Here is a 23354-nt window from a genome sequence, read left to right on the forward strand (position 1 = left end):
CCTCTGCTTCATGTAAATGATACACACACATGCCCTCTCTTCCCTTCTCTCTCATCCTCTGCTTCATGTAAATGATACACACACACGCGCCCTCTCTTTCCTTCTCTCTCACCCTCTGCTTCATGTAAATGATACACACACATGCCCTCTCTTCCCTTCTCTCTCACCCTCTGCTTCATGTAAATGATACACACACACATGCCCTCTCTTCCCTTCTCTCTCACCCTCTGATTCATGTAAATTATACACACACACATGCCCTCTCTTCCCTTCTCTCTCTCACCCTCTGCTTCATGTAAATGGTACACACACATGCCCTCTCTTCCCTTCTCTCTCACCCTCTGCTTCATGTAAATGGTACACACACATATGCCCTCTCTTCCCTTCTCTCTCACCCTCTGCTTCATGTAAATAATACACACACATGCCCTCTCTTCCCTTCTCTCTCACCCTCTGCTTCATGTAAATGATACACACACACATGCCCTCTATTCCCTTCTCTCTCACCCTCTGATTCATGTAAATTATACACACATATGCCCTCTCTTCCCTTCTCTCTCACCCTCTGATTCATGTAAATTATACACACATATGCCCTCTCTTCCCTTCTCTCTCACCCTCTGCTTCATGTAAATGATACACACACACACACACACACGCCCTCTCTTCCCTTATATCTCACCCTCTGCTTCATGTAAATAGTACACAAACATGCCCTCTCTTCCCTTCTCTCTCTCACCCTCTGCTTCATGTAAATGATACACACACACATGCCCTCTCTTCTCTCTCATCCTCTCTCTCTCACCCTCTGCTTCGTGTAAATGATACACACACGCATGCCCTCTCTTCTCTCTCATCTTCTGCTTCATGTAAATGGTACACACACGCACATTAGCCCTCTCTTCCCTTCTCTCTCACCCTCTGCTTCATGTAAATGATACACACACATGCCCTCTCTTCCCTTCTCTCTCACCCTCTGCTTCATGTAAATGATACACACACACATGCCCTCTCTTCCCTTCTCTCTCGCACCCTCTGCTTCATGTAAATGGTACACACACATGCCCTCTCTTCCCTTCTCTCTCACCCTCTGCTTCATGTAAATGATACACACACACATGCCCTCTCTTCCCTTCTCTCTCGCACCCTCTGCTTCATGTAAATGGTACACACACACACACACACACGCCCTCTCTTCCCTTCTCTCTCTCACCCTCTGCTTCATGTAAATGATACACACACATGCCCTCTCTTCCCTTCTCTCTCACCCTCTGCTTCATGTAAATGGTACACACACATACGCCCTCTCTTCCCTTCTCTCTCAACCTCTGCTTCATGTAAATGATACACACACATATGCCCTCTATATTTCTTCTCCTCACGCTCTAGTTCATCAAATGGTATTCTGAAAACTGTTTTTATTGTGAATTCAGTTATTTTGGCCTTTATGAAATATGTGATAATATAGGAATAAAATGTCAACTGGTACTTTGCAATATAATTATCTTTTTGAATCAATTACTGTCATGTAACATTATGTGTTGTGTAATCTTATTATATGTACATTTAAAGTGAATGTCACGTTAAACCTATTAGCTAAAGTTAAAAGAAAGCAGTTAAAAAATGAATGAGAGTTTCATTCATGAAAACGTTAGTATATTCTTATCTTCAGAGCAATTTCACTATAAAAGCTACACGGATAATAGCTGAAGCTCCGGTCGCAATTTTCACCATTTGATTGACAGATGACTCATCTGCAATCAACTAATCGTTCCAACCCCCCCCCCCCCCCACCGGGGTGTTCAGCCCCTTTGCACAAGCGTCACTGCCCGGGGGGAAACAACGATTAGTTGATTGCAGATAAGTCATCTGTCAATCAAATGGTGAAAATGGCGACCGGAGCTTCAGCTATTATCTGTGTAGCTTTTATAGTGAAATTGCTCTGAAGATAAGTATATACTAACGTTTTCACGAATGAAACTCTCATTCATTTTTTAACTGTTTCACTTTAGCTAATCGGTTTAACACTTTAAGTTCTGAAATATAATATTGAACGGAAGATCTGAATTTTCGAATCTAATAAAATACATGTTATCGATCAATCTAAATATGCCCCAAAAATTAATCATACATGATTAAGGACTAAGTCCGAAACTTTGTTTTGTGGTCTGGCTGTGATATTGTACAGATTGTACTTAATAAATCTGTTGAAGAGACTGGTGGTGCAGCTCTTTGCTTGTGATACATATTTGCTTTGGTTATTGTGCAGTACCTACTGAGCTTGCACACCGTTTTGCTCCCAGGTGCTGGAAATAGTTTGGGATTCCCAAAAATTAAAGGGACAGTCTACTTGATTTTGGTTATTGTTTAAAAAGATAGATAATGCTTTTACATAACCAAGATTGTTATATTAAAGGGATAGTAAACCCAAAACCGTTTTTAATATTTTTTTGAAATTTCATTATATATATTAAATATTTAAAATAAGTACCTGTTAAATGTTTTCACTTGTTTTCTAGTTATTCCTCATTAAAAATCTTTATTTAGCCAAACTCATTTTTTATCTCCTTACATGGACCCTAGGACCTAGGTAGAATCATCATGGCGACCCGCATGCGCATATAATTATTTTAAAAGTAACGCATGCGCATCTTGGCCCCTCATACCTAGCTAATGCGGCACGACACTATACTGACATGGGAAGCAGGGCGGACTTCATAAAACTGACGTCGAGGTTGGTGGGAGTGGCGCACCCGAGCACTGAAGATTCACTGAGCGCATAGGGAAATATCTGTGTTAGGTTGCTTGAGGTAAGTATAAGTACACCTAGGCTAACGAGCAATTCAATTTGATCTTAGTAAAAGTAAATAAACCCATAGACTAACAAGAATTTGTTTTTAACCTCTAGAAAAACGAGCATGTTGTTTTTTTTCTTAAAGTAGACAACCCGCAGAGTGGCCAGCAATTATTTTAAACCTCTAGACTAACGAGCACGTTTTTATGTTCTTTCAACAGATTAATCGCAGGAGATGCAAAGATGAAAAGCAACAGCAATTTAGGATGTGACTAAAGTTAATTATTAACATCCTAAATTGCTGTTGCTTTTAATCTTTGCAACTCCTGCGATTATTCTATTTTTAAGAACAAAAAAACTTGCTTGTTAGTCTAGGGGTTAAAAATAATTGCTGGTCACTCTGCGGGTTGTCTACTTTAAGAAATAAAAACCAACATGCTCGTTTGTCTAGGGGTTAAAAATATACTTGTTAGTCTAGAACTTCCTTTTACTAAAATCAAATTAACTTGCTCATTAGCCTAGGGGTACTTATTATACTTACCTAAAGTATAAGCCCCTGTAGTATGTGAACACTATTGACATTCGCAACCTTGCTCATGCAAGGTTTCAATAAAGAGCGTCCTTTTAATATTTAAATAATATATTGGCTGTTGATGATCAGTTAATTTTGCATAAACTCTGCCTATTTTAAGGGCGGTCGTTACTGCTTGTTGCATGTGAATTTTAAAGTTTAATTAAGATATTAAAAAGCTTCTTTTCAGGAAAAAGCTAAGTTGATTTTATTGCATGTATATCTCTAATTACAATTATGTATTTTTTTTTGCTAATACTTGGCAAAGATTTCTAACCCTTTACTATACTTATAACCCCAAAGATTGCCTGTCTCCAAGCCCCTACAGGCGGCCTCTTATCTTAGTGCTTTTTATGAGCTTTTCACATCCAGACAGTTCTAGTTCATGTGTGCCATATTGATAGTATTGTGCTCACTTCCATGGAGAATTATAATGGTTATGCAGGAACCTGCACTAATTGGCTTGAATGCAAATTTGCAAAAAGCACTGAGATAAGGGGCAGTCTGCAGAGGCTTAGATAAAGGTAATCGCAGAGTTAAAAAGTGTATTACTATAACAGTGCTGGTTATGCAAAACTGGGGAACGGGTAGTAAAGGGATTATCTATCTTTTTAAACAATACAAACTTTTAAGTAGACTGTCGCTTTAAGTGTATGGCATTTAAGTTCTATGTTAAACAAGAATTGCTTTTAGGGGGAAATAAAATCCTAAACCATGAAATGTTGTCTACATTAAATGTTCTTACAGATAATATTAATACTGACGTATATGTTAAAACAGAAGATCTGAGTGTAACGTGTCAGCTGGGAGCTCTAATGCAGGAAATGTGTTACAGTGACAATGAAGGCAAGTGCACTTGTAACGTTTCTTCTGTTTATGGAATATTGCCTGGTTTTTATAGCTTATTGTCTGTAACTACTCTTACATTATATAACCAGTCAGGATACACCGATATCACTTTGTAGGAGCATAAAATAAATCTCACAGCACTATGTTATCTTTATAGCCTCTTATTTGTATCTTATGTCTGTATATAGTAAGTTAAAGGGGCATTGTATTTAAACCTTCTATCATACATGTGAAAGACCAGCAGATAAGCATGTTCGTATTTTTATGTGAATTTTTTTTAAAGGAACATTGTATTCTGCCAACAAGCTACAGCATTAAATATAGAACTAACCAAATAGATGCAGAGAGCACAATACACATATGCGAAAAAAGCAATATTAGTAATAATTACCGTGGTGAAAAGTGGCAGCTGTGACCATGGAAATTGTACCCAATTGAATTGTGTATACTAATGGACTGTACATGTGGCTACACACATGAAGATGCAGAGATGTGGCCCGTGGGTGAACATTTATTTTTAGATACATTTTATTATAAAAAGACCAGGAACCTATCTGTAAAATTTGATTCTAAAAAGTAATTAGGTTTTGACTGTGTGTGCTTGTGCAGAGTGTCTGTGCATGTTTCCATGTGCATGTCTGTATGTGTTTATGTGTGTGTAGACCTGTAGAATCTTACAAAGAATAATAATAATGCTTTATTGTCACCATGTAAAGTATAGGAGCTGTTGGAATACTAGTGCTGTATTGTCCCCATGTCAATATAGGGGCTATTAAAATACTAGTGCTGTATTGTTCCCTTGTCAGGTATATGGGTTGTTTGAATACTAGTGCTTTAGTGCCCATATACCAAGTGTTGGGGCTACTGGAATACTAGTGCTGTATTGTCATTATGTCAGGTATAGGGGGTTGTTTGAATACTAGTGCTGTATTGTCCCTATGTCAGGTGTGGGGGTGTTGGAATACTAGTGCTGTGTTGTCCCCATGTCAGCTATAGGGGCTGTTGGAATACTAGTGCTGTATGGTCCACCTCAGGTCTAGAGGCTTTTGAAATACAAGTGCTGTATTGTCCCCATGTCAGATATAAGGACTGTTGCAATACTAGTGCTGTATTGTCCCCATGTCGGGTATAAGAGCTGTTGGAATACTAGAACTGTTTTGTCCCCATGTCAGGTATATGGGCTGTTGGAATGCTAGTGCTTTATTATCCCTATATCATTAATAGGGGGTGTTGGAATACTGGTGCTTTATTGTTCCTATGTCAGGTATATGGGCTGTTGGAATACTAGTGCTGCATTATCCCCATATCTTCTATAGGGGCTGTTGGAATACTAGTGCTGTATTGTCTCTGACCAGGGGCCTATACCTGCCTAGAGGGTTGATACAGTGGTCTAACTCTGGACAGGCTGTGCCGCTGGACCTTCCCTTTCCCCTCAGCCCTGCCATCAGGGAGCGTGATAGTTATGGATACCAGGCTGCAAGGACAATCCCTTCACCAGTTGGATTATTATGTTTTCCAACAGTTCCCCTTGTTTGTTGCAGTAATTGAACTTTTCCCTGAAAGAGCTGATCACCACCTCACTTTACCCCCTTTATGCCTGGCCAGGTCCCAGCCAGAATCTTATGTAACTATTCACCGACTGGGATCGCCAGAGATTCCAGCTGGCCTTTAACCTAGGTCGCTCCGAAAGCCCCTTGCTACAGAGCTCCGCTCTTTTGAGGACTTAACATACAATCGATGGGCATGGGTTGGGGTGAGTAAAAAGAGGTTCCTGAGTTCCTTTCCCAGGCTACCGCTCTGGTCCCCAGTAATGGATCATGTCGCTCCCTCGGGATCACCCCGAAACAATGACCTATGCATTGCGTGGATCTCTATGTTCCTATGGCCTCTATGAAGGCGCCAGACTGTCTGGAGGGGTGTATTGTTCTCCTAATGGGATTAGCTCTTATCAGATGGCAATTGTGTATAAATACTGTGAGTTTTGTGTGAATAAGTCGGTTCTTGTTTCACCTTAATACTGGTCTTGTCTGGTTATTAGGGTGGGCTACTGGCTACTATCACTTCCAGCACTACAGCTACAGGTTTCAGGGTCGAAGAAGGTCTCATTTTGTCAGAGATATCCAGTCGGGGTATCTGGATTCTGTCACAGTCTCCATTTCAGGTGTATGGGCTATTGGAATAGAAGCTGTTGAAATACTAGTACTGTATTATCCCCATGTCAGATATAGGTGCTCAGTGTTCTCCATAGAAAATTTTGGCAGCCAGGTGGCATTATGAAGTAGCCGGGTGGGGGCAGTGTGATATTTTCTAATATTTTATCATTTTCAGCTATCCAAAACACAAATTAATTGAATAATTTAACAGAATGTATTTAAAGATAATTTGTGCAATACAAATTGAACATTTTTAATATTAGCTCATTGTAGCTTAAGATTAGCTACAATTTTAGCCGGGTAGTCAGTAAAATCAGCCGGGTGTTGCACCTGCTAAAAAAGTCCTGTGGAGAACATTAGGTGCTGTTGGAATACTATTACTGTATTGTCTACATGTCAGGTCAATGGGCTGTTGGAAAACTAGTGCTAGATCTTCCCCATGTTGGGTATATAGGGTTTTAGAATACTAGCGCTATATTGTTCCCATGTCAGGTATAGGGACTGTTGGAATTCTAGTGCTATATTTTCCTCATGTCAGGTTTAAAGGCTGTTGGAATACAAGTGCTGTATTGTCTCCATGTCAGGTTTACGAACTGTTGGAATACTAGTGCTGTATTGTTCCCATGTCAGGTATAGGGGTTGTTGGAATACAAGTGCTGTATTGTCTCCATGTCAGGTATAGAGGCTTTTGGAATACTAGTGCTGTATTGTCCCCATGTCAGGTATAAAGGGTGTTACTGTGATGTGAGTGCATTTGCAATGCACATGTAATGTTTTTGATTATATTTTTAAAACTAAAACTTGTGTAATACACAATGGAATTCTGGTTGGCTACAATGGGGGCGTATTTGCAGCTAGTAAAGTCACTAAATCCCAGCTAACTTGCTTTACTACATGGCACATGATGTGCTTACTGATATACTGTCACTACATGGAATTTCTTCCAGATGTGACAGCTAGTGTTCTAGGCTCAGGTTTATTTATATTTAATTACACAATTTTTTAAATTTTATTTTAATCTTAAGTTTTTAAAAGCGACCATTGATGTTGTAAATAGTGATTCTTTATATTGCTTGTTTGTTTTTTATTGCAGGTGAAAATGATGCTAAGATTTCATGTAACACGGAACAAACAGAAGATCAGTGGCTAAGAAATATGCCAGAAACAGCAGAGCAGGAAATATGTGACAATATAAGTACTGGTGAGCGTGTGTGATGTGTCTTAGAGACAAGGCACAGGTGAGTGTACGCGTGTGACATGGCTGTGGGAAAAAGGGCACAGGTGAGTGTACGTATGTGACACATAAAGGACACAGGGCACAGGTGAATGTACATGTGTTACATGTAAGGGACACAGGTGAGTGTATGTGTGTGATGTGTCTCAGGGACACAGGGCACAGCTGAGTGTGCATGTGTGATGTGTAAGGGACGTAGGGCACAGGTGAATGTACGTATGTGACATGTCTAAATGAACCGGGCACAGGTAAGTTTATGTATGTGATGTGTCTCACTTTTACAGCCACTACTCCCGCCCAATAAAACACATAGATGAAAACTCATCTGTTATTTGTGGTGATTGTGATATAACTTATGTAGGGCTGTATTCTACATACGAGTGCAAAACACTAAAAACTGCTTCAGAACAAGCATATGAAATGGCTTAGTGGTGAAATGGTTAAACTTGCTAATTTCCATTATTTCTACTGCTCTTCCTCTTTTATTGAAGAAATAGAAAACACTTTTGTCTTGAACTATATAAATCCCTTTATATATCGGATGTTTCTATCATATCACTGTGGTACATTCTCTAACTCAGGCAATACATGTTAACATAATTAAATGGGCTATAGTGAGGTTTTAATAAGCAATGGAAAATGGACGTTATTTTTAGACCCTGTAATAAAGTCTCACATAGAAATTCTGATTGGTTACAATGAGGCTGTATTTGCAGCTAGTAAAGTAACTGATTCCCATCTAACTCGCTTTACTGCTTGACACATGAATTTACTGATGTGCTAATGTCATTATATGGAATGTTTCTTACAGATGTGACTGCAAATGATGTAGGCTCCTAAATTACACCATTTTTCACATTTTGTTTTAAACGATTTTTTAAAAAGAGACAACAGAAATTTTAAAGAGTGATTTATTTATGTATTTTTTTTTTTCCAGGTGAAAATGATGCTAAGAGTTCATGTAACATGGAACAAACAGAAGATCAGTTGCTAAGAAATATGTCAGAAGCTGCAGAGCAGAAAATATGTGACAATATAAATACAGGTGAGTGTACATGTGTGTGACGTGTCTGAGGGACACAGAGTGCAGGTGAGTGTACATGTGTGTGACGTGTCTGAGGGACACAGAGTGCAGGTGAGTGTATGTGTGTGACGTGTCTGAGGGACACAAGGTGCAAATGAGTGTACATGTGTGTGACGTGTCTGAGGGACACAGAGTGCAGGTGAGTGTATTTGTGTGAAGTGTCTGAGGGACGCAGGGTACAGGTGAGTGTATGTGTGTGACGTGTCTGAGGGACACAAGGTGCAAATGAGTGTACATGTGTGTGACGTGTCTGAGGGACACACAGTGCAGGTGAGTGTATGTGTGTGATGTGTCTGAGGAACACAAGGTGCAAATGAGTGTACATGTGTGTGACGTGTCTGAGGGACGCAGAGTGCAGGTGAGTGTATGTGTGTGACGTGTCTGAGGGCCACAAGGTGCAAATGAGTGTATGTGTGTGTGTGACATGTCTGAGGGACACCGAGTGCAGGTGAGTGTATTTGTGTGACGTGTCTGAGAGACGCAGGGTACAGGTGAGTGTAAGTGTGTGTGACGTGTCTGAGGGACACAAGGTGCAAATGAGTGTACGTGTGTTTGACATGTCTGAGGGACACAGAGTGCAGGTGAGTGTATTTGTGTGACGTGTCTGAGGGACACAGGGTGCAAACGAGTGTACGTGTGTTTGACATGTCTGAGGGACACAGAGTGCAGGTGAGTGTATTTGTGTGACGTGTCTGAGAGACGCAGGGTACAGGTGAGTGTAAGTGTGTGTGACGTGTCTGAGGGACACAAGGTGCAAATGAGTGTACGTGTGTGACGTGTCTGAGGGACACAGAGTGCAGGTGAGTGTATTTGTGTGACGTGTCTGAGGAACGCAGGGTGCAGGTGAGTGTATTTGTGTGACGTGTCTGAGGGAAACAAGGTGCAGGTGAGTGTACGTGTGTGTGACGTGTCTGAGGGACGCAGGGTGCAGGTGAGTGTATGACGTGTCTGAGGGATACAGATTGCAGGTGAGTGTATTTGTGTGATGTGTCTGAGGGACACAGAGTGCAGGTGAGTGTACGTGTGGGACATGTCTGAGGGATGCAAGGTGCAGGTGAATGTATGTGTGTGACGTGTCTGAGGGACACAGAGTGCAGGTGAGTGTAAATGTGTGACATGTTTGAGGTACGCAGAATGCAGGTGAGTGTAAATGTGTGACATGTCTGAGGGATGCAGGGTGCAGGTGAGTGTACGTATCTGATGTGTATGTTCACTAATAAAGTTTATTTTATGTATTATATATTACCTTATATATAAAATGATAATCTGGTCTTCATTACAAGTAAATAATATATGGCATAAATGCAACTTTCAAAAAAATAAAAAAAAAAATGGTTTGTGCACATAAGCAATAAGCATTTAAAGGGACACTCAATTCAAAATAAATTTCAATGATTCAGATAGAGCATGCAATTTTAAGATACTTTCCAATTTACTTCCATTATCAAATTTTGCACATTCTTTTTATATTCGCATTTTCTGGGGAACAAACTCCTACTGAGCATGTGCACAAGCTCACAGAGTATACATATATTTTCTGTGATTGGCTGATGTCTGTCACATGATACGGGGGCGGAATAAATTTGACAGAAAAAAAAATCTACTGCTTATTTGAAATTCAGTGTTATTACCTTGTCTTTTTATTATGTATTTGTTAATTTTGCAGTTTTACCGTATTTAGTGGCTCTTTAAGTTGCATATTAACCCTCTTTCCTGTGATGTAAATGTTCTTAGCCTTTTTTAAGTAACTGTGGTGGTTTGATGTTATTTTAGAGATTTGTCACAAGTTGATATGCTTTTGGTTTAGCTGTATTGAGGTCTTTAAGCCTTTCAGCTAAATAATCCTCCTCATCTATATGGTATAACAGAATTGCCTGAGTAATGCAGTTTGCTGGGGAGCTTCTGATTATCCGAGAAGGCATAGTTGACACATGAGTGATATTCTTCTCTCACTGGGGCCATTTTATTTGTTTTTGTGCTTCTAGAGTCATCCTTGTTTTACCTACAAGCACATGAACAGTAGTTTTAAATATTAGTTTATGGTCTGAAATAATTGTATTACTAAGGGATTATGTAAACACAATTTTAAAAGGACTAGATACATTAGGTAGAAAAACAACATTAATTTCAATTTAGTTTGGTCTCTAAGTGTGAATTCTTATAAATAATCACTAATGTCCAGTAAACTGCCCTTAAGCCTTAGCATGGAAGCTGTGAAAAGCTCTAGTTGTCACAGTGTCTGCTACAAATGTAGGGGACTGACTAAATTAGAACAGTTTATATGTTTTCATGATAAAATAATTATGTAATTGATAAGATTACTCCCATTGTGTTTCTTATTGACAGGTGAATCCACAAACTACAATAATCCTACTTATGATCAGAGTGCAGATGCTTCTTTACATCTTCAAAATCAAAGAAGCCACGTGGGAAATGTATGTTCTGAATGTGGGAAATGTTTTCTTAAGAAATCACATCTTCTTAAACATCTAAAAATTCATACAGGAGAAAAGCCAATTTCCTGTCCTATATGTGGGAAATGTTTTAACCATAAAAAAAATCTTGTTGCTCATCAGAAAATTCATACAGGAGGAAAAGGATTTTCATGTTCTGACTGTGGGAAATGTTTTACTCAGAAATCAACTCTTATTACACATCAGAAAATTCATACTGGAGAAAAAGGATTTTCATGTTCTGATTGTGGGAAATGTTTTACTCAGAAACCAACTCTTATTAGGCATCAAAAAATTCATACAGGGGAGAAAGGCTACTCATGTTCCGAGTGTGGGAAATGTTTTACTCAGAAATCAAATCTTATTACGCATCAGAAAATTCATACAGGGGAGAAAGGCTACTCATGTTCTGAGTGTGGAAAACGTTTTACTTGGAAATCAAATCTTATTACGCATCAGAAAATTCATACAGGGGAGAAAGGATTTTCATGTTCTGACTGTGGGAAATGTTTTACTCAGAAATCAAATCTTATTAACCATCAGAAAATTCATACAGGGGAGAAAGCATTTTCATGTTCTGACTGTGGAAAATGTTTTACTCTAAAATCAACTCTTATTAGGCATCAGAAAACTCATATTAAAATAAATCAAAGTTTAACGTCCTAAGTGCAGAGTGTGATGTAGTTGTTGCTTACACAATACCAAGTGCTGATAATGACTGCATGTGCACCTCAAGTGTTTATGAGGTGACCCCAGGGTGGATGTGATGAAAGTTGATTTAAATCACTAGAGACTGATTTAAATTGATTTAAATCATGGTTTTCATTTTTAGAATAATACGTTTTCAGATTATTTTTTCCAGTTATATCAGACCATTACCTATTTGGTTATATATCATTAGATATGCATAGATAGATCATTGAAATTAATGAAATTATTTGGAGGTGAACTATCTCCAGTTTCATTGGTTAATCCTTCATATTTGATCAACTTTTCACCTGTACTTTATTGGAAGGAGAAAAATGATTACATGAACGATAATAGAAATAGTTGTATTTATCAAAAATAATATTATTCTTCATTTTAATGATTGCCCCTCCCTCTTCACACTTAGGTCCTTGTGCAGATCTATTCCACTCTAAACAATCTTCTATTCAGTGAGCTTCTTGAAACTTAGTATGGGTTGATTCTGTGTACATAGATTTGCAGGGGAGCAATGGCATTTATGGAATGTAAAGTCAAAATTAAACTTTCATGCTTCAGAAAGGACATGCAATTTTTAACAATTTTCTAAAATCTAATTTGTGTTGTTCTTTTGGTATCCATTGTTGAAAAGCCTGCATAGGTAGGCTCACTCAGATGTATTGCACTACTGTGAGCTAGTTTCTTGTCACTGTCTCACCCATTGTATTTAGTTAGGCCCCAGTAAAGCATTGCTCTCCTTCAAAAAAGGATTCCAAGAGAATGAAGTAAATCTGAAAATTGTATGCTCTATTTAAAACCCAAAAGTTATCTTTCATGGGTTTGCTTCTAGTGTCGCGGCCACACTGTGACAGACATGTAATTGATATATAATACATTTGGTACAATGAGATCACGACATTAGAGCTAATCACGTACAGTGCAGTGCAAACTTGTAGCTGCTATACAAATATAATGTTAATGTTTATTTCTAAAAACATGTTTTACATAGTGCGATGTTTAAAAAAAAATATGCACTACTGTAAAACTAAATGCAAATCTTCTTCCTCAAAAGAAAAGAACATGTCAATAGTTAAAAACATGTTGTTTGAATGGCGAACTTGCTTTGAATGCATAATATAGCATTTTGCAGTATAGTGTATACATATAACACAGTATATACACATGTACAATATACCCACAACCCCCAGCTCCTATAAGTTTTTTCTTAAGTTTTTTTTTTTTGTTCTTTATTAATGGTGATTGCATACAAAGCGAATATATAGGCGTTCCATGGGTGTTCCATGGGAGTAACCTGTATTATAATTGGGAACATCACCATTGCTGGGAATTTGTAACGTTCTAAACAATATCCATCAACCTAGGTGAACCTTTTCCCACATACCTGTCTCGTCACCCTTTAAGTGGCAAGAATAGCAATTGTAAGAACTCTGCTGCAGTTACAGTGAAATTTAGCTTTCATTTATATTATTTGAACTGTTACTAAACAGAAACAACTTTTTCTGAACATGCAGTTTTATTTCATATTTTCATTGTAACTTACATTGATAATAACTAACAACGTGTGCCACAGTTTTTGTGGCCCCAGGAAGAAGTAGAACTAAAAATGTGTGTTTTTTTAGGGTGAACACATCGCTGCGGAATCTGTTGGTGCAATACAAATAACCAATAATAATAATGTTCCTTTAAGGTCTATATTAACTCTGTGTGTCATAATGTTATAATATTTTGCTGTGAAGAAGGGGCATGCTATTTCTGCAAATACATTCACAGTTTTGAGAACTACAAAACCAATAATATGTGATATCTTCAAGATTGAAAAAATAGTCCAAAATAATCTGACAGAAACCTCTGGGAGAGCATAACATTGTGAATGGATTAATGGGATTAATTACCAAAAAAACTAAACAAAACATTACAACCATGAATATACAGCATCTTTCTATATAATTAAAAAAAAAAGTCTATATTTCAGGATGAATAACCTTTGGATTATAATGTATCAAATAGAAACTATCTTTACATAGATTTTTCCTCAAAAAGCATTTCATTTAAAAAAAAAATCCTATTTAATTAAAAATAAAATCAGATTTTAAAAAAAAATAATTGATTTTTATCCACCCTTTGCAACCCAGTGTATTTGCTATCCCCGGGGGCCGAGGGGGGAGGGGAATCACCCGGAGCCCATGTTCAGATCAAGTTTTTAAATATAACCAAAAGCCCATTTTCTTTTGAAGTTCAATTGCTAATTTCTATAGAAAAGCTCCATGTTATGTCTAATTTCTGCTTATTTTAGAAATGTTACCGAATACAATTATTGATCCACAATAGTTTGGGTTATAGAATTTAGAAAAAAAATCTCACTGTATTATTTACAGCCTTGTTTATTTAAATTGTAATACAAATATAATTTGTTTAACCTTTTTGTTGTATATTTCTCACATATGATATAGATAAAATAATGTTAAAGTTTAAATCTGCTGAAAAACAAACAAAAAAGCAATAATATAGCCACAGAAAAAATGTCTTCCAGTAGTGTTTAAATATGAGCAGCATCTAAATGCTTAAAGTAGCTCCGATAAGGGGTGTGAAATGCTTCAGCAGCTAAGGGGTGAAATGTGGGCTAAACACTTTGAGATTGTAATATAAAAGTAATGGGAGCAGCTATGTTGTAGTATCCTATGTCTCTCTAATTTCATCTGCTTAGGATGATTAGGAACAGATGAAGTTTCCAAACAATGTCGGTGTTGAATATAGAGGTTTTAAAACATGTTACTAAGTTACTTTCACACCACACACAGGGGCCTATTTATTAATGTGCGAGCGGACATGATCCGATATTGCGGATCATGTCCGCCGTACATCGATAAATGCCGACAGTTTCTTGTGAACTGCTGGTGCAACGCCGCCCCCTGCAGATTTGTGGCCAATCGGTCACCAGCAGGGGGTGTCAATCAACCTGATCGTATTGGATCAGGTTAATTTTCGGCAATGTCTGTTCACCGCCTCAGAACAGACGGACAGGTTATGGAGCAGCGGTCTTTAGACTGCTGCTTCATAACTTGTGTTTCTGGCGAGCCTGAAGGCTCACCAGAAGCACAGGGCTTCAAGCTCCATACGGAGCTTGATAAATATGCCCCACAGCCTTAGTTTGCACTTTATCTGTTCATAATTGTCCTCAGCAGAATCTCATGACATCTAAGCAATAAACAGTGATGTCACATTTCTTGTTGAATCTGCATTTTTCTACTGGTTACAAACATAAACCTTATCTAGGAGCCAAATATTACAAATCCATTTTATCTTGCCGGTCCACATGGAAAATTGTGCACCATATATCTAATAAACTAAAAGTATTAGTTACATAAAGCACACTGACAATTTAGTGGTATCATTCTAACTGACATGTGCAGACTGAGGGCAAACAATACACAAGATAATGCTGCGTCTAAAGTAAAAAGTTATTGTGCTCGCGCTAACCCGACGAGCCCAAACAGGTAACATCTAGCCCGATTAGACTGTCACGCAAAAGATAACCTCTTCCCCCATATAAGTCAATGGAGAAAGTTCAAAGAAAAACTCACACGCTAACCCAAACTCATATTCTCATATGCACTAACCCTGCATGAAAATATGAATATTTCACATTCCAATGTTCTGCATATAACAGGATAGGTTCTATTTATTAAAATATATATATATAATGGTATTTTGGTACAATATATATATATATATAATGCAGGAAAAAAGCAGGCACTCTCCGTTTAAATCCACAAACTTTTCTTTACTGTGTATCAAGTGACGTTTCGTGTTTCACCCCCGTCCTCAGACTTACATAAAATGTGCACAAATTATCCCAATACTTATACCCTTATCCAAAACCATTTGCATAGATAATCTAATTAATTACATTCATTAGCATATTTAACATATTTAGCATATTCACCTCGTGTCCATACGGCCTCTAGTGGTGTTTACCCGGCTAGAGGCCGTATGGACACGAGGTGAATATGCTAAATATGTTAAATACGCTAATGAATGTAATTAATTAGATTATCTATGCAAATGCTTTTGGATAAGGGAATAAGTATTGTGATGATTTGTGCACATTTTATGTAAGTCTGAGGACGGGGGTGAAACCCCGAAACGTCCCTTGATACACAGTAAAGAAAAGTTTGTGGATTTAAACGGAGAGTGCCTGCTTTTTTCCTGCATTATTTAACATTGACGCTGTGCACCCCGGACGGTAATTGAGAGTGCTAAACTTGAAGAAACTGTATATATATGTATATATATATATATATATATACCCATGATTATATATAGGTATAGATATAAATAGGAATATCTATTTATAAATACATATAACATTCTGCTATGTGCAGAACATTGGAATGTGAAATATTTACAGTAAATACACAGTATAAAACGTTATTAAAAATGTATATTGTATAACTATTGTTTTTCAAGTTTTCATCTACTTAAAGTGTAAGTAAACTTTAAAAATAATGTTATTTAATTCTGCACATAGTGCAGAATTATATAACATTATATTAGCCAAACATTATTAAAACATAATTTCCCCTCTTAATTTTTTTTTATAAAAGCGCTGTTTCACAGACCCGCTCTCTGCTGAGCGGGTCTGTTATATTTACTCAGCGCATCGGGCCAGCTGTATAGTCACAGCCCGGCCCGACCACGCCATAAGACTAAGTGCAGCTCGCTCCTGTCACAGGAGCTATATAAGGTAGTTGGATCACATCCCTTTCAGACTGGCACAGACAGTAAAATAACAGGTCTATACTTATATATTATTAATGTGAGTCATAATAGGGTAACAAATAAATGTCTTGTACATGAGTCTGTGAGACAAACAGAACATTGTATAAAGAGTGAGGGGAGTGCAGGGAAGTGATAGCGGAATGAGTAATGTACAAAGCATAGGGAGGAGATCTACTGAGGTAGAGCAGAGCAGGAGAGAAAAGGTGAGGTTGTAGGTACTTAATGTTCAGCCCGTACAGTAAAATTCCTGTTAAATCTCCATAGTTCATGTGGGTTGAGGGAGGATTGGGGGCTGAGAAGGTTAATGTTTCGATTAACAATAACAAGAGTGTGGGTATCTGAGTGGATTTCCAGTCTCTGGCTATTACCAGACCATTCAGTACCAGGGTGGATTTGATTTAAATCAAAGAGATTTTAATCACGATTTAAATCACTAGTCAGTAAGACTCGATTTAAAGCATGGTTTTCTAAATAAAGGTTACATTTTTAGAACAATGACTTTTCAGAATATTTTTCCAGTTATATCAGAAAATGACTGATTTAGTTTTAAACCATTAGAAATACATAGATAAATTATTGGGAGGTGATCAATCTCCACGTTAATAGGTTAATCATACTTGATCAACGCTTCAGCTGCACTTTTTTGGAAGGAGAAAAATAATCATTAATTTATGATAAAATTATTTTTTTATTTTGTTCCAACATAGCATATACATCCAATGCAGAAGATTTACAATCTTTTTCAAATCTTTCACATTATACGAAAAGACATTCTGAACAATTATTATTGCTTGTATAAACAAGAACAGTTTATGTATGATTCTTTCATAGATGCCACAATCTTCTGGTTTAACAAAGTCGTTTTAGGAACAATTATTTTTTCCATCTTATATAAAACAAAACATTTAAAACAATTAAACTTACTAACTAAACAATTGTGGTAATTCTATTGGCTTAAGGTTTCTCTTTTTCCTCTTCATTTTGGTTCCAGCTACCTAGGTGGTCAGTTTGCTATTATTTCTCTGTGTTAGAATACTTGATAAATGCCTTTGGGTAAATTCTTTCCTATTTTTAGGCCCTGTTATTAATCTCGCTTGTTTTCATGCATGATCCAGTACAACCAGATCTTGTGAAACTGATCTTTGGTGCCTTGTATCCAAGATACCTACTCTGTCATGCTATATATGTCTCTTATTTTGTCTATCTCTTCCTGCCAAGCGGGAGCTCCTGTTTTCCAGTGCCTCACTTTGCAAGTTCTAGTAGCTGTGCATAGAATTTTTATAAATTTGTTGATAGCTGGACTGAACTGTGGGTTTTCCCAATTAAGGAGTGCCTGGGGGATGGTAAGATAAATGGGTTCTTCGAGTATCTGGCTTAGTAGCTTATTAATTCCATGTAGCGCATTCCCGCCACATATGGATGTATGATCCTTTTCCCCACACCCTCTATAACAAACTTTTGATTTATTGGATGAGAAGTGAGATGTCCTAATAGGGGTTAGATACCATCAAAATGATGTTTTAATACAATTTTCCCTAAGGTCTGCACTGATTAGTCATTTACAGGAGTCGTATAGTGACTGGTCCCATTTGTTTTTCTGGAGTGTAATCCCTATATCATTTTCCCATTTTGTTATTATGGTTGATTTGGTTCTGTATTTATTTTCTTGGATAGCTAAGTACATTTTGGATATTGTGCGTTTGTCTCTATTAGGTGTTTTACATATGATTTCCAAGATTGTGCATGGATGTCTTTTTTGGTGTATGTCATATTTATTTAGAGCAGAAGAAATCAGAGCAATGTTATTTAAAAATAAGCAAAACTATACATTTAAAAAAAAAAAAAAAACTTTATGGGCTTTATAAATAGATCATCTACAAAACATTTATGCAAAGAAAAAATGAGTGTATAATGGCCCTTTAAAGGTTATTATCGGTCCGTTTTCTAAAAAGTCCCTAACTCTATATAGCCCTTTGTTTGTCCATTTTCCTATTTGCTTGTGTACCTCTTTTGGTAAGATATATCTTGAAGGTTTAACCCATGTTTTTGCAGGTATCAAGTCTAGGGATTTGGTGAGAGCTTTCCAAAGTGCTATCGTGTCTTGTGTTATGGGTGATTTATGTGTCTATACATCCGCGTATTTCCGTGTCCTCCTAATTCCTTCTCTATTTTTGTCCATAGGATATTCTGTCTCTATATCAGTCTGTTTACTAAGTAGAGATGCCTGTGCCAGTCTGGCTGCTTGATAGTAGTCCATCCCTACACCTCCTAGCTGTCTGTGCTGTGTTTGTGATTTGTGATGTGATTCTTGCTTTCCTTTCTCCTCTCAAGAATGAGTGTACATTCGACCCCTAACTATAAGAAATCTGCCCTCTGGGTCCTTTATAACTTCCTTCGTCACAAATTGCAAGGAGGAGTGTATGATAATAGAGACCCCCCTTTTTTCTGATCTATAGTGGAATGAAAGTGTAGAGGGAAGTGCTTGTGCCAGAATGTCGGGATCATGGATTGTGTAAAGTGTGTTTCCTGTAGAAATATGATTTTTGCTTTTAATCTTTTGTATTGGGTTAGTGACATTTTATGTTTTACATTTGTGTTAAGACCTCTCATATTATGTGAGAGGACTATTAGTTCAGATGACATTATGTGTATGTATTGTTATTTTTATTTCACAGCTATATGAATGATATACAAGTTTGATTCCTAACTTCCCTTTTTTTCTTTCTCCTCTATCTGGTTTAGGATAAGTAATAGCCTTTCGCATTTAAGAGTTTTCTCAGGACCATCTGTGACCCAATTGACCACATTACCATAATAATACAAAAATATTTTCAAAACATAACAATAAACTTGCACGTAAATTACCCGAACTAACAAAATATGCATAGTAAATTTTAAAAAAAAAGTGTCTGTGCAGTATACTGCTTGAATCAAACTATCTATGTAGTAACAAAGGTTAGCTATTACTGGAAATTATTTTGATATCTTTTGTAGGGTGCCATAGCCAATGTCTTTAAGCTCATTGCTTCAGTGTGTCTGTGTCACTTTAAGGCTTGGTGACTAAAAGTTCACAATTACAATTCGATATTATCGAGTTTAGTCTTTCCTCTGATGCCATATACATGGCCAAATAATGTTCTTATTATATACTTATTGAGTCAATGTCCTGAAAAGAAAAACTATCAATGTGAGGTGAAAGTGGTTATCTTTTCATACTCATCTGTTCCGTAGTCCCGGATAGGTCTATCTAATAACGTATGGAACTCCATGATATTCACTGCTTCAATCTTTTTCTAGTGACTTTAGTCCATCTTAGTTTTCTGTGAGGATCTTCCCTTTGCTTGTTGAAATCTACTCCAGTGTCGTGTGTGGTTGTTGGCAATTTTGGGGTATCAAGTTTGAGATATGTGCATATCTCTGGAATATCTTGTTGGTTCCTGGTTGTTAGAACTTTGTCTTGGGCAGATAAAGGTTTACTTTTTGTAAAGCAAGTGATGGACGAAGATTGCCAGGTATGTGCAGCTGAATATATATTTCAAGCTTATGTGTTACCCAGATCGGATATGTATGCCTATTTTCAAATACGACATTATATATATAGTCAGAACTGGAAGGTTGGGAATATGTTAGCTTGGTCAGATATCAAAACTTTAATTCAAAAGTTTAAGTCAGGAAATTCATCTATCTCTCTGATGTACGACATTATGTTGTCAAAGCAAAATGAAAAATATCTGGATGGGATAAGTAATTGGTTGTGCCTATCCATTCCTGGAACTGACAATGAAAGGATCATTCAGAGTTTTAAGATGTTAGACAAATGTAGATTATCTATGAGCTGGAAAGAGTCACACGTGAAGCTGCTGAATAATTATTATCTATATCCATCTAAAATTCAAAAGTTTTTCCCTACTAGTTCGGGGAACTGTCCACGTTGCTCTAAGTCTAGAGCAGATTTATTTCATATGTTTTGGTGGTGTCCCAAATTAAATCAACTATGGCTTAAAGTCTGTTTTTGGCTTAGTGCTCTTTACGATGTAAATGTCTCTATTGCATTACAAGATGTAGTCTTATTGTTTTCCTCAGCTAACAATAGTTCCCCCCGCTTGATCCGTATATTTAATACGATCATCCTTGCAGTTCGCCGTCTTATCCTTAAGAATTGGAAGGCGAGTAGAGAGCTGAGTTTTTCGGTAGTCCAAAAAGAAATACAAGAACAAATTATTTTTGAATCATTTCATCTACAAGACGCCTCTGAGAAGAGAATCGAAGATTTTCTCCTTGGATGGCTTCCAATTATTAAATCTTATCCTCTCCCGGTGCAAAGACAGATCCTCTATCCATTTCGCCTGTCCATAAGTTTTGCAGAATTAGTACTTTTGAACAAATTTCCTGCCACTTGGTTAGTGTAGGATTACAACCCCGCTGATGATGGCAAGGGTGTACAGTGCGGGTCCAGCGGTGGGGGTTTATAAAGAGAATTTTTTTTTTTTTATTTTTTTTTTCTGTGTGTTTGTTTTGGTTTCTTCTGTTCTCGTGGTCTTTGTTTTATTATATTATGAAAACTCCAACAAGATTAAGTTTGTTTTCGCAAATTGCATGAAATTTTAGTTCCTGTTTTTTTATGTATTTATATATACTGAATGTTTTTGCGGAAAAAGTTAAAACGTTGTCTTCATGTAGAATCTTTAGGGCACCACTGTACCCTATAATTTGCACCACTGTACCCTATAATTTGAATGTTGGATTCTTTCTGGAGAGTTGAAGAATAGCCTATTTTTCTAGGAAGCTGAGCATTTTGACTATGACATCTCTTGGTGGGTTGTCTCCTCTTGGCTTTGCTTTAAGAGCTTGATGTGCTCTCTCTATCTGGAAGTCATCTTCTTCTCCTTGACCTGTAATGGCTTGAAATAATTGTTCGAGGTAGTTCAGCAGATCTGGCTGTAAAATTGATTCTGGAATTCCCTTGAGTCTAATATTACATCTACAAGTGTGGTTTTACAAATCTTCCAGCTTGTCCTGGAGGTCTTCTAGTTCATGCTGGTGTGTAAAGACTTGTTGGGATATATTGTTCATGTTTTCTTCCATTTGGTTCTCATTATCCTCCAGCGATAATACCCTTGTACCTAGCTCCTGAATAACTTGCTTTATTTCTGCTAGGCTGATGGTAACTGTGAATTGTATGGCATCCATCTTTCCCCACATTTTTTCAAAATTTGCATTGATGTCCTGTTTTGAGACTAGGGTCTTAATTGCCTTAGTGACTGGTGTCAGGTGTTCAGAGCTATTCTGTGTATTAAGATCAAGTTCTGGTTCTTCCTCCAGAGTTGAATTTTGGGGTTCTGATGTTTTTCTCCTTTAGAGGTTTTAAAGAATATATTAGCTGCACCTGTCATGGAAGCTTTGTTTTGTTTATCTCCCAGACTAAGTGAAGGGTGATTTGTATAGTAATCTTGACCCTTCACATAAAGCGTGTATTGTGAATATGAGCCTTTAGTAGGTGGATAATAGCATAAGTTTTGCTTGTAGCTTGTAGCTTGTAAACCCTTTGAGGCCTTCTAATAAAAGTAATACAACATAGGTTCTGAGTCTTGAGATTTATGCAGCTCCATGTTTGTATAGTAATCTTGACCCTTATGTCTGCTTATGAATGTCAGCAATTTTCCTCAGAAGATGAGTTAGTACTTATTGTATGTAAACATTGTCCCATTGGGTCATTTTATTTATCGATTTGGCCTCTGTATTGTATGAGGAGTTTATAGGGGAGCCGGGTGGTTTGTTGCAGCGTGTTACTTTATTTGACCATATCCGGCATTGTATGTAGTTTGGAGAATCAGTGTGGTTCTTAAAGGAGTCTCTTATTGAGATCTATGTGAACCCCTTTCATACCTCTACGATCGGTCGACTCTACTCCGGACGTCCTTCAATCGCTGCTCCACGCGGTGTTTCAAGATGGTGCCGCCTCCTCACTAGGCCTTAGCCGCCAATCCCCGGTTTACATTTTCCGCCTTCTCGCAGCTAATTTTTTCTTTGTTCGGCGTTCCCCTGATGTCTGGGTTACTGTCCGGTATAGTAAGTAAAATGATTAAACAGGGCACAGGTAATAACAAGGGCAAAAAGTCAATTATAGACCATTGCTTAAGTAATGACTAATATGAAAAAGGAAAAATGTACTTCTAATTAGCACTCTTCCCACAAGAGAAACGGTGTAAAAACACCATGAGTGACTGTGTTATAAGAACAACTGTCACTCACATCGCCAATCACTCTATATACTATATCAACTTCAATGCCGAATAATCAGTATGTTTATTAGCAGTGTCACACATAAAAAAACAAAAGGAAAGTTGTTACCATTGCATCTATCTGAATCATGAGAGAAAAAAAATGTGGTTCTTGTTCCTTTAAACTTTCATGAATTCAGATAAAACAATCACTTTTAAACAATTTTCCAATGTACTTCTAGTATTTAACTCGATATGATCTCTTGGTATCCTTTGTTGAAAACATTTGTAGGTAGGATCAGGAGCAGACATGCAGTACTGGGGGCTCCCAGTACTGCATTGGTACTCCTTTAACAAAGGATACCAAGAAAATTAATTGGATAATAGAAGTAAATCTAAAAATTGTATAAAATTGTGTTCCATCTGAATCATAACAGAAACATTTTAGGTTTCTGTCCCTTTAAGGTCTATTTCTCAACTTTGTATATGTTTATTCTATAACATTTTTGCT

At 37.3% G+C, this 23354-nt stretch overlaps 1 protein-coding gene across 3 annotated transcripts in view; it reads left to right on the forward strand.

Moving 5' to 3' along the window:
* The window catches only part of LOC128657312 (zinc finger protein 1 homolog), a 78566-nt gene extending 66563 nt beyond the window's left edge, over positions 1–12003 (forward strand). For all 3 annotated transcript variants that reach the window (XM_053711605.1, XM_053711606.1, XM_053711604.1), the window contains 4 exons: positions 4113–4211; positions 7461–7568; positions 8539–8646; positions 11032–12003. In XM_053711605.1, coding sequence (XP_053567580.1) covers positions 4113–4211; positions 7461–7568; positions 8539–8646; positions 11032–11804 — 1088 coding nt within the window. In that variant the 3' untranslated portion in view covers positions 11805–12003. The remainder of the gene's footprint in view (positions 1–4112; positions 4212–7460; positions 7569–8538; positions 8647–11031) is intronic.
* Positions 12004–23354: the final 11351 nt, after the last annotated feature.

This window comes from Bombina bombina, chromosome 4 (genome assembly GCF_027579735.1).
Source record: "Bombina bombina isolate aBomBom1 chromosome 4, aBomBom1.pri, whole genome shotgun sequence".
Lineage (NCBI taxonomy): Eukaryota > Metazoa > Chordata > Amphibia > Anura > Bombinatoridae > Bombina > Bombina bombina.